Raw genomic sequence first — 12,867 nt, forward strand, 5'->3', positions numbered from 1 at the left:
ATATAATCCCCACTATTCAATTTTTGAATCCTTTTTTCCTCTTTAGTGTTTATCTAAGTTATGTTTATATATTTTTGAATATTATCTTTTACTTCAAAAACTATTTGTTTTATCATGTACTTGAAAATTTGACCGAAATTTATACTCTTCATCATATTCAACGTAAAGAACTTATAGCAAATAAAAGTCTTCCGTTATTCGTTTTAAAATATTATAATTGGTGAATGTATTCTTTAGGACTCTTTTGTTGAAGATATAATTTATGAAAATATTGAATAACAAAACGTGGACGCAAAGAAAAGTAAGCACTATGCTGATTTTTTTAGATTTTGATGCCTTTTACCTACTACGGCATTCTGGAGAGAAACAAAGAATTAACCTTTGACAAAAGATGAGTCAACAAAAGTCTGACGTTTTTAATACAGACCTAGATATTTAGAAGTATATAATTGGTAATATAAGTGTAAATCTTGGTAAATTAATGAACTATCAAATGTATTATAAAGCTAAACATTAAGAAAAAATAAATATATAAACTTAGATCAATAAAGCACTTAAATAAATACATATTTGCAATACACCATTATTTATAAATAAGAAAATAATTTAAATTGTTTATGTCATATTAATATGCTCTACAATTGTTAAGGAACATAATCTATTATTTAGTGTCAATGAATGCTGAAATAATCTTTGTTATATACAGTTTTGTTACATCGTAAGCATTTAGTGGAATCTTTAATTTATTTATTGAATATTGATGTGGAGATCCTAAATCCTCACGATCGAATTATATTTAAATATAATGAAAAGTAATTTAGTAATTCAGAAAATGATTTCCGACTCACTAACTTTTATAATATGTTAAACTAAATTCATATTTTCCAATATAAATCTACGGAAGTTATAAGATCACCGATAATTTACTAACATATTTATCACTTAAAAACTATTAATGCATATTTGTAAGTAATAGGAGTATGTTTTGCGGCTTTGCTGCTCCAGGATCGTCTTCTACTTTTTATCCAATGACAGAAGAGACACACAAGTAATAATGGAATCGTAAGCGAAGAAAAAGTGTCTAGAATTACAAAAATAATTCAGCCTTTTAAATGGACTTAGTGTCATGGATATGAGTTGTTTATTATGTACATCAAGGAAATTTAAGGACTCAACTCAATGAAAGAGTTTTTTAAGAATATAAAGAGACAAAATAGACTAACTTCGGAAGGAGTTTCAATAGAAGAGATGCACAGAAGAAGGATGATAAGTCTCTTTGTTCCTCTCTGTACATTTCATTCCAGTATTACTCCTCTTGACTAAACATATCCTCATATATTATAGAAGTATACAACGATTACACACAAGATATAGAGAGATGGATGTGTATTTGAACTAATGGATGATGAAGTAACAGATTTGGACGTCTGCACAATGAATGATACTTCCATTCAATGAGATGACATCCATCCATTAAGGCGCAAGAATATTTTCTAGAGAGATGATATCCCTGAACATGATGGATACACGGTATACCAATATCATAAAAGCATAGGGTTGAATGAAACTATGAGTTGACTCAGATCCATATATTCAGATGCTCCGTAAAAAAGATCGATCCAAAACATCCTTATTGTCTTTTAAGTAATTAATTTGATGACTAAAGTTTATCACAAAAACTGTTTTCACAAAAAAGTACTAAATCATTTTATTTCTTCCTCCTTCACCCGATGGAGCAGTTATTTGTTTGAGGTTTCGTGAGGCTTCTCATAATTAGATCAAGGATGTCTCTACTATAATTAAGAGCATCCTTGATTAGATAGATTGATTAGATTATTGGTATGATAATAATATTAATATATATTTCGATGAAGATTATCCGTTTAAAATGATGTCACCATGAACAAATAACATCAATAAAAACAGCTGATATTTGTTGTTCGGCCTTTAAGTCAAATTATATAAACGTAATCTGCAGAATATGTTTCGATCCAGCCAAAATTTGATTCGACATGTCGGTCGGAGCTTTTGTACACAAGCTCCAGATCGTTTATATAAGGAAATCATCATGGAAATAAAAGCTCATCAACCTGCTGTCCTCAAATCTTATTCCTGGTTTATCACGAAGGCGGCTTCGGAGCTCTCCATCCACGTGTCTGAAGTTGATACTGAACCCAAACCTCATATTATGAGGAAAACTCTTCTCAAATCAGCGGCAAATCACTCCAAACATCGTGCACAGTATGAGATCAGAACGTATTACTCAAAGGTATGGTACTACATGATTTTATTTTGACTTTAAATGAATTCCTTTTTTCTTATAGGTTCGAGTGGCTCGTCTTACAGGATCTACTTCTGATACGTTTCTTGAATATGTTCAAAGATTCTTGCCTGAAGGAGTTTCGATGAAAGTGACCAAGTCTGAACTTCTTAATTTCCCAGATAAAGTACAGGCCTCTGTTGATGAGAACATTGAAAAAGTTATAGCAAATCAACAGTTGTAGTAGTCCTTTTTACGATAAAAAAAATAGTTTAGTCGATGTGAAAACGTTAAAATACATACTGAATGCCTCAAATTAATTAATTATTTTCCTTCTTTGAACTTATTATATAAACATGTTCACTGTATGTATAAATCTATTCAGGCTGATTAAATATGAAATATTATATTATATGAGTCCAATTCAATTTTTTTATACATTTATGTCAATACGGATTTGTTGGTTAACTACTACAACAATTTCTGAATGGTGTACCAAAATCAAACTCTTCAGACTCACAAACATGGTTTTAATTTACCCTTTAATAAATGTAATTGGTGAACTGATCCCCATCACAAGTTATATTTTCACTATCATAGCCCATAAGGAAGTAAAAAAGAGATCAATCATACAATTATCCATATACCTTGAAAAGCATTTAAACCTTCTAAGCATGATCGTGATTGTAATGAATTTCATAAAATAGAAATTAATTATGTGGAGTCTTGGCTTCAAGCTCCACCCAGGATTAATAATAGTATTGTAAATTTATGAAGTATATTTTTATTCTGCATGAATTAACTTAAATAGGAGAAGGGGCATTCAAAAAGTAATTAACAGAAATAATAAGTAATATTGAGCCCCTTTGCCCTAACAAAAGGTGGAAATAATAAAAATCTGATGTATTTTTTAGTTGGCCAACCTACCCCATTAAGAACAAAAGTTAAAAAATGGTCCGAGATGAGCAAAAAAAAATAATTACACAATGTTTTTAATGCTCCTAAAGACTTTGTGTAAAACGATGAGCGACATTGAATAATGATAACTTTCCAAAATATTGGCATGTAGATATATCCACGCATCGAACGTATAGACATAAAAAAAATCCCACTACTAAAGGGAAAAATGTATTTTCTTAACAAATGTTAAGTTAACTTTCTGTGCTGTATTACAAGCTGGACTTTCATATACAGATATATGTATACATAAACTAAATACACCAAATATTAAAACCAATTTATATAAGTTTTTTATTGAATCTTATATTTTAAAAGCATTTTTGATGCAGACCAACTTCACATTTATCCCAAATAAAGGGAGTTTTTGTAATGCATTCTTTGCAAACATTTGCTTTCTCTATGTGACTTATCCAGTAATATTTTCCGTCAAATCTTGAAAGGCGAGTCTGTTTTGGTGGTAGATGCTTGTCTTGCAAATTTGGTGTTCCTTAACTTTTTCAATAATCCTATTAACATAACCCATGTGGTGGTTATAGTTTTTGATACAATCAGGTTCAGTGATATCTATGTATTTTTTTATTTCAGTCCCATCTTCGACAGTTCCTTGCAATAAAATCTCAAAAAAAAAAAAAAAAAAAAAAAAAAAATGTGGACAATATAGAACTCTTTTGTTATCTTTTCAACGAAGAAGCAAAATGTTTTTGATGAACGAAAATCATATGCACCTCTTCCTTTCTTATTTATGAGGTATTTTCTTACTATAGGACATTTTTCTGTACGGTTGTCCCTATATGTGCCTGACACTAAATATCCTTTAGATTATAGTAATTCACTTAAATAAATGATAAGAAGTTGTCAAAAATAATGTTATGTTTTTTTGCTGGAAGTTTTACTTTCTCAATCAATTTTAAAACAACTTTTCCTCCCGATCGAATTTTGAGACATTCTTCTTTACATTTAGTGGTTTCTTACTCAGATATAAATAATGAGAATGAAGATACACACCACTCACTCACATTCACCACATTTTTAAATCAAATCCTATAGGCACCTCGTATATTTTGCTTGGCATAATGCTTTCCAAAATTTGGGATAATGCTATTGTCAATTGAGACATATTTGGGTATTTTTGCATATTTTTTTATTTATTGCAAATCTACTTAGCAGTACTAAGCCCTACAAATAATTAAAATTATAATATTTTTATATAGTTTTTAACGTATTATTATATTTTCACAAATTATTATTTTTCTATGTACAAACGGCCGGAGCGACAAATTTTTCATTTAGATGTGCTTTTCTAAATGCAAAACTTACCGACTTAGATCGATCTTCATTCATTAAAGACAGAAATACTTCTATGTTCTCTAAAAATTAGGACAAAATAAGGGATCCGAGATACTTTATCCTCAACAAGAGATGCTTGAACTCTAATATATACCGAAATGATGGCAGATTAAAACTTTATCCGAAGAAGAAAACCAAACCAACCTAAGCCTAAAAAGGGTAAAGTCGACTCCTTCCTTAGTTGGGGAATCTTATCAATCCATATATATATCAATTGAATAGATTCGATAATTGAAACTATGAAGATATCCGTTCCCGGAGAGCTTGGAATTCATATATAGGATTATTTATTACGGGGTCATTATAAGATATTGAAATCGTATAAGATAAATATCACACCAGACCATTATTATTTATTACAAACGTAGTTACAGATTCAAATGCCTTCGTATCATCTAGATAAATACACATAAAAATTCGTTGAAAGAGCGTATAAGTTACTTATTATGGTTCTCATATCTTGTCTTGATACATTAGAGGTATGAATTTACAGTCTTAGATAAACAACTTTGAGAATTCGAGTCTGTAAAGTAACTACGTAATGCAGCCTGTTTCGCTCTCTTTGGACAAGAAATAAGGTTTATGAAGGGACGAAGACCATCGTTCTAATGCAATTTAAGATTACAACTGTACCGATATTTACAGCTTTCCTCGCACTCTCCAACGACTCGACCTTTAAATAATTCCCCGAATCTGCTCAGTGGTTCGTCACGCCACAGCCAACTACCTCTTCTTCTGACACATCCTGGATCATAACAAAGTGGAAATCGCTGCTCTTGCGTAGTATTATGCAAATACTTGACTTTCGATCCATGAGTCTTGTCGAATTTGAATAATCCATCATGTCTAATGATATTATAATACACAATTAAGTGATTAGCACTTTTTCCATTGGAACCGCTGTCGTTTTTGTTTATTTTTCTTATATCGATATATGTAATATAGTATATTGGTGATAGTTATTATATCAGTTTAAAAGAATCTTGCCATTTTTTTCAGTTACAAACTTGTCCTTTTTTTCTACTGGCATTTTTTCCTGACACCATATTTAATATGGGATTCTAGACAGATGAAAAAATCATCAAGCATGGAGCTTCGCTTTTTTTTTTTTTTCCTAATAAAGGATGGAGTAAAAAATGAGGTTGACAGATTTTTCCCGTTTTTCAACCAATCACTTCTTTTATTTTATCCTCATGTGGGATGCGTGAGTATTCCATGTCTGATAGTCTATTTAAACGAGATTTTGAAAAGTGGGGCCGTGCAGACTCAATAAAAAAGATGAACTGAGTAGGCCATAATCCCTAGATAAAGTTTCATTACTCACAAAAATCATCATCAATTAATTCTATTTGTTATTTTCTTACTGAATATTAAGTGTTAGTTTAATTGTGGAACTATGACAAGGATTATTCTCGTTATCCGAGATATAAACTATATATTATAAATTTTGATATGGTTATTACAATAAAACAAACCAAATAAAAGTACCTATAATAATACTTCAAATCAGTTGAGTGATCTTAGCACTTACAAAATATCTCGCAAATACATAACTTGTATTTAAAAAAAAAAAAAAAAAAAAAAAAAAAAACCCAGCTTTTTGAAGTAGTAAAACTTGGATTCCAGGTTACGAATTAAAACTTATTTATTCACTATTTATATCTACAGGGTCTGAGTATCCCAATAACTGTATGTATGATTACAACAATAGCTTATGTACTTCCTTGGCCATCATTCACAGCATTACTTTCTTCGATACCTCTGCGAAGATACTTGGCATACCCAGGATTATAGAAAAAGGCCTTGGAATCTCCAACCTCCTTCATGACTCGTGTAATTTCTTTCAGCAATTCTTTCCTCTTATACTCCTTTTCCTAGATATACAATGTATTGTAATAAATATATAAAACAACAGGATATTAAGAGTGAATCCTACTTGTTCATAAACATTGTGTAAGCGCATTTCGTACACTTGTTGGAAGGTGGGATACACATAGCGTACGTACAATCGGCTGATGAATCGTTTTTCATACTCTTCATCATTAGGAATATAGCCTTCAGGTGTAGGTTCCAAAGTGGCAGGGCCCACAAAAATGGCAAAGTAACTCCCAATAGCAATCAAAGGGAAGGAAGTTAAAACTGCATAAAAGTAGAAGAAATCCTAGAATTCAAATGAAAAGTCGTCAATTGAAGAAATGGTAAGAAATATCAAATAAAAGGAATAATAAACCTACTCTAATAGTATAATCCACCCATTTAGAGGGACGAATCACCATGGAACTATCTTCCTTCCAAATAAGATCTTGGAGGCTTCCTCCTCCTTTTTTCCGTTCCTAAAAGTAGAAATGAATAAAGAAGTCATGTCTTTAATCATTCTAAGAGACAATCATCCAAATCAATTACTGAGGTTTGAAGGGTTCTTTTAGAAATCCATGACAGTAGACTTCGAAAAACTCGAGGATCTTGTCTCAATGGAGATCTGAGTGCAAGGGATCCGAGCTTGGATAGTAGAGTCATCTCAAAGTTGTGTAATGGATTCTTCCCATCAAGTCTCAGAAAATATTGACTCAATCGTACCAACTGAAGGCTAGCAAATACATGTACTCTCTAACGGCCCAAGTCGCTAAAGCGGAAAAACAGTCTAAATAGATGTGGTCAGCCTTGAGATGAACTATTTACAGAAATGTAAACAAGGCTACCTAGCTCAATCTCGATCTATTATAACTTAGATACACTCTCTAATCTAAAATAGGCTCATCTGCCCCTGGGCATATCCTCCTCGTTGCAAATATATAGCGGACTTAATGGATGCATGAATAGAGAAATAGGTTAATCATGCATCATTAGTGGGTATTAAATTATCAAAAATAAACATAATAATTAGTGTATAACTCCGAAAAAGTTTGGGGGAAAACTTTTTAATGGTTCAATGGCTCTTTTGCATTTATATTTTTGATACTCTATATTAAATAATGTAAATGAAGAATACTTCTCGAAATATAAATGTTGGTAATGTAACAAAGGGAAAAATTCATTTAAAAAAAAAAGTAATCGTTGATGTACGGTGCTGTCTTTCTATTAATATTTTACACGTTACACACAATTTATATTGTGCACAATTGTATCATCAAACAAATCAAGTGTGCCTCTAAATTGACCCAAATAAAAATAACCTTAGCATCGAATTCACTTAATGGAATAAAATAAATGTGTTCAATACTTAAATTATGATAATGATGTATTTATCATAATGGCTATTAATGCATCTTGTTTGATGTAATAAAAGAAAGAAGTCAATCCACATACATAAAATGGAAGATAGTAATTCTATTGTTTAACGGAAAAATGAAGAGATGCCTTGAGTTCTAGGTGCAGGAATGAATTAGGAAGAATTGGGTGCTGATTGGTTAGACACCTGAATTCAAGAATCCTGCCGACTGGAGAGGGAAGAGTGGACCCTGCATTATAGCATTCCGCACACTTCTTTGTACCCGAGAGAGGAGAGCTAGAAATGAAGGGACTCGAGGTTAAGAGAGTGAAAACACGAGTTGGGTAAAGAGAGGGGAGAGGGAGGGAGAGAGAGTGAGAGAGAGGCTGAGTGACAAGAAAGAGAGAAATAGAAAAAAAAGAGAGAGAAACAACAACAACAACAACAACAGAATTCGTTCTTTGGAATCAATTACCTTATGAATTAGAATTGTGCTCTTGAATCCTCTGGAATATCGAATAATTATTAATTAGGGAGCACAAGTCGTCATTATGGAAGAATAATTAAGCAAAATGTGGCCTCAATTGTTGGATTTAGACCCAGAGACTTGCCTCGGAATCCTGAGAAGACTAGGTAAATAATGTCTTTTTGGAAGAATGTGTTTTTGATGGCATTTCCCTGTTTTTTTTTTCTAGAATTGGAGGCTTATTCCTCTGTTGTGAAGGCTCTTCGAGCCCAGGGAGATTTGAATAAAGAGCGCCGTAAAATACTTCAGGACCTTGGGAATGCACTTTGCATTCCAATTGAGCGACACAAAGCCGAAATGCGACGCGTTGCAAATGACGAACTCTTGGGAACCATCGCACAACAAACAGGGGCATCTCAAGATTCCTCCGAGTGGGCTAAAGAGGGGAGACGAATCATCCCTCTCCTTCGACGGGCACGACCCCTCACTTCTCTCACTCCAAAAGCGGATGAGGCAAAAGCTGCTCTCAAGCTAGAAGATGGAGGAGGAATTCTCGCTCCTGAGAAAACAAGCACTAAAGCCCCTCCATCCCCTCTTAAGAATTCCAAACACCCTCCTCCACCCTCTTTTGAGTCTTTATTTGAAAATGGGGCTCCCAAATTTGCACTCCCCGAGCGTCCTCGTCTTCCAGAGGATATCGTTCTCCTTCCTTCCGGAATGGCAGTGCGCTTTCGGAGAGAGGGGAAAGGAGGACCCTTTACAACTCAAATTATAAAACCTTCTCCCACAACGGAGCCTAAAAAACCTTCCAAAAAGCTTGTTAAAAGAAAGGTCACTCCTGAGCCAACTCCGCCCAAAAAGTTCAAACCCTCTACTACATCTGTATCTCAGGCTGGACATGGCTATGCTAGACCTTTTATTGTGGCCCCGTCTCCAATTACACCCATTAAGAAACCAACTGTGACATCTACTGTATCAATATCATCACCAGCAACAGTATACACCTCAACTCTTTGCGCACAGACGACGACAACAACAGTGACTGCCATCAAACCACCTCCAAAAGTAGGAGTCATCATTATTATAATAAGTATTAATGATTCATTGATTTTTTTTTTTTTTTTAAATTCCGTAGGTGGTATTGGTTGCGGACTCATCAAAAACTTCAGTTACAAGTCTTGAAACGTCATCCATCATCTCGACCAAAACATCTCCACCTCCAATTCCCAAACTACCAAATAATATTTCGAAAGAGACGGTTGCCAAATTAATTCAATCGGCTCCTCCTGGTACGAGAATACTACCTAAACCCGGTTCACAACAACCTATTTATGTCCTTGCTGCACCTGCTGGTACAAACGTAGCAACCAGTCTTCCGTCTGCAAGAATTTTAAGTGCTGCTTCAAATAGTGGCACAACCAATAATACTCGATCCATACCCAGAGTCGTCCAAGTTAGTGGAACTCCAGTGAGAAGCACTTTAACTCCTCCTGGTGCAGCTCCTCCTCAAGCCATCCCCTCTTCGATTATAACAGGGATTCAATCAACACCTACTACTATTAGAACTATACAAAGTAGTGGGGCAATGAGAACATTTACCACTCCTCGGATTCCATCAACTTCCAATCGACACAATTCTGGCAAACCCTCTGTGATTGTTGTACAGAGAAAAACACCACCCACATCAACTGCTCAAAATACACTCAAGACCACAACTCTGACAACTAAAGTGAGGCTGACATCAATTTTATTATTCCATCCATCCCCCTGCCTTCACTTTAATTGCTCTAAATTCATTGTTGCTCTCCTATTTTTGTAGGACTTAATAAATAAGCAAGCTAGAATATATCAAACTCCAAAAGGTGGAGCTAAACCCGTTGTGATTGTATCAAAGCCTCAGTCTCTTTCTCCTTCTACCATTTCCACTACATCTGTGACCGCGACTTCTAATCAAGTAACTTGTTTTCATTCAATACTTGCCTTTACTTACAAACTATGTATATCTCAATCATATTTCAGAATAATGTAATTGTTTTGGATTTAAGTCAAGAACAAATAAAAAATAATTCCATTCTCACGGATATACTTCAAGCAAGTGGAATCTTAACAGAGGACGGTGAGAATAAAGATACTATTCATAAGAAGAAAAAGACAACAGTCCTTACGACGCCGGGGGAAATGATCTCATCATGCCCAGAAATCATGATTAAAAAAACCAACGATAGCGGTGGAATCATCTCAATGGGTTGGTTATTTAAATACAATGAAACATTGCTTAACAATTTCATATTAATTTTATAGATTCCTCAAAGATCATGATTGAAAAATCAGGCAATTCTCTAATTTCAGATTTAGATAATGGACTTCAAAAGGATAAAATTAAGATATTAACAACACTGGCTAATAATAGTGTTAACTGTAGGTTATTTTATGAGAACACTACCAACGTATGTTATATTTTATTTATTCTCCTAGTTACTCAAGACATGAATGATGCAATCATTACAATTCCCGAAACCTCCAGGGTAAATATTTAACATATAGTTTATTCAACCATGCTTATTATGAATATATGTTGTTTTTTTTTAAAATTATTATTCAGTTGGTGCCTTTGGATAAAGTGCCCGTGGATATCGAAGGAGTACAAACTCCGGTTTCTCCGGTTGAAACAATGGAGGATATTACCTCTTTTATTGAAGAGACGAATCCATCACATCATTCTGGAAAAGAAATGGCAAACTAGTTCAAATAAGACAAGTCTCCACTCATCTTTCATGACTGTGTTTGAATGATTTCGTCAAATCGTGGGTAATAATTAATCTCTCTAAATATTATGTTTGTATGTATATATAAACGTTTTTCTCCTTTATTTGAAGGGTATGATTGGTGCATTCTCCACGGTTTTCATCGGATCATTGTTCTTATTTATCAAATTTAATTTATTTATTTAGCTGAGTTGAGTTCATTTGTCTCTTCTCTCAAGTTCAAATCCAATAATTTTTATGTATTATTTTCTAGATGTGAAAGAATTACATAAAAAATCATTTTTTTCTATTGTATAGAATTGCCATTACCTGTTAAATTTAATTTATAAGACAAAACAAACAAACCCAAACAGAAGAATAATAATTACAGATCAAACATCATTATCTACTACTATTTGATAAAGTGTGTATAATCATTAAGATATTAAATATTGCCTTTATTTTACTTTTTTCGAGATATAGTTTTCAAATTATAAAAAATATATAGATTTATAAATTACTATTATTATTAAAAATATATTGTAAAAATGTTTTTTATATTAAATTTTATATACGTATTTTCATCATCATGAATATTTCAGTGATATTTATTAAAATGCATCTACTCGAAGTACTGTATTGGCTCAAAATCTTGAAGATAATTTAATTCATGTCTGATATAACTAATTATAGTTCAATTGCTCTTGTAATAATTATTAATCACATGGTTTCTAAGAGGCTAAGAGTAAAACCTAGATTAAACATATTTATTCATTGATTGTAAGAGACATTTGTTTCAGAACCCGATGGTTAACCCTAGGCGACAAATCATTGCCTTTGGTTTGAGATACTGATAGATTTTATCTCCAACATAATGAAAATGACCTTTACAACACAAAATTCCTGGGGTTGTGGTCTACGGAGAGCAACATCTATCAATAAACCTTTATAGCCAAAAAAATATTTTTCCAACAGCTTAATTTTAAATAAATTTTTGAATATTAATGTTTTGAAGGAACTCTTTTTTTTATTTATTAAGTTCTTCACTTTACCAAAATCTTTGATTTTCATCATAGTGATCAAAAATGAGGAATTTATTTCAAAGAAAGGCTCAACTTATTGTCATTTTTTTGTATTTCCCTCCGATTTAGAAAAAAATAAAGGAATGATGGCTATATTTTTAGACTGGAAACATATGCATACAATTTTATTCCATGCTTATTCTGTTATTTAGATATTTTAAAGGGAAAAGTAACACTAAATCATGTAAATGTGAAAAATAATTCTTCAAAAAACACTGTAGGCCACAAAAGCAGAAAATTTGGGTTATATTTAAAGGTCATTTTCACGTCTTTTCTACAGGTAAAAACAATCAGTAACATACCATCTCAATCCAAGGGCAGGTTGAAATTTTGTGGATTAGCGTAATTTATAAATTAATTATATAAAATTGCCTCGATAATGATCGTAATACAAAAAATGCATACGTGGCACAAAAAAGAATGTCTCATCTAACACTAAACAAATATATATACAAAGAATATAAGTAAACGCACTTGTTTAGAAAAAAAAAAATTGGCTATTTTTGAACAATTAAATTTTTGTTAAAGCTTACTTTTACTATTTTATTTTTAAATAAAAAAACAAATAATTGTACCTTTGATAAATGCCATTCATACTTTAAACTTATATTATTGGAACGTAACGGCTCTACGAACCAGCTCATTGAAATGAACAACGTCTCAAATGTAGAATTTTTGCTATGATTAAAAAAATATCGTCAGGACGACAAAATTTGAAGGAAAAATAGGAAGAAAATTTGGCCAAATTATGCAGCAGAGGAATTTTTCCAAAATATAATTTTGCGATAGGGCCGTACTCA

At 32.5% G+C, this 12,867-nt stretch overlaps 3 protein-coding genes across 4 annotated transcripts; 2 read left to right on the top strand and 1 right to left on the bottom strand.

Moving 5' to 3' along the window:
* The first annotated feature begins 402 nt into the window (after positions 1–402).
* On the top strand, positions 403–2,672 carry mRpS10 (mitochondrial ribosomal protein S10). The gene is made up of 2 exons (XM_040711104.2): positions 403–2,269; positions 2,325–2,672. Exons 1-2 carry the CDS (start codon positions 1,982–1,984, stop codon positions 2,502–2,504), a joined length of 468 nt encoding a protein of 155 aa, XP_040567038.1. The 5' UTR covers positions 403–1,981; the 3' UTR covers positions 2,505–2,672.
* Positions 2,673–6,194: 3,522 nt separating this feature from the next.
* Positions 6,195–7,151, bottom strand: ND-SGDH (NADH dehydrogenase (ubiquinone) SGDH subunit). The gene is made up of 4 exons (XM_040711101.2): positions 6,971–7,151; positions 6,802–6,900; positions 6,504–6,728; positions 6,195–6,441 (listed from the first exon to the last, which is right to left on the bottom strand). Exons 1-4 carry the CDS (start codon positions 7,082–7,084, stop codon positions 6,280–6,282), a joined length of 600 nt encoding a protein of 199 aa, XP_040567035.1. The 5' UTR covers positions 7,085–7,151; the 3' UTR covers positions 6,195–6,279.
* Positions 7,152–7,662: 511 nt separating this feature from the next.
* On the top strand, positions 7,663–11,563 carry LOC121116809 (uncharacterized). 2 transcript variants are annotated; one of them, XM_040711099.2, is made up of 9 exons: positions 7,663–8,408; positions 8,471–9,306; positions 9,377–9,970; positions 10,061–10,195; positions 10,261–10,486; positions 10,543–10,659; positions 10,717–10,766; positions 10,844–11,049; positions 11,118–11,563. In XM_040711099.2, exons 1-8 carry the CDS (start codon positions 8,348–8,350, stop codon positions 10,982–10,984), a joined length of 2,160 nt encoding a protein of 719 aa, XP_040567033.1. In that variant the 5' UTR covers positions 7,663–8,347; the 3' UTR covers positions 10,985–11,049; positions 11,118–11,563. The 2 variants fall into 2 exon arrangements, with proteins under 2 accessions (XP_040567033.1, XP_040567034.1); XM_040711100.2 differs by having other exon boundaries at positions 10,591–10,659.
* Positions 11,564–12,867: the final 1,304 nt, after the last annotated feature.

The sequence above is a fragment of the Lepeophtheirus salmonis genome, chromosome 4, assembly GCF_016086655.4.
Source record: "Lepeophtheirus salmonis chromosome 4, UVic_Lsal_1.4, whole genome shotgun sequence".
Classification (NCBI taxonomy): Eukaryota; Metazoa; Arthropoda; class Copepoda; order Siphonostomatoida; family Caligidae; genus Lepeophtheirus; species Lepeophtheirus salmonis.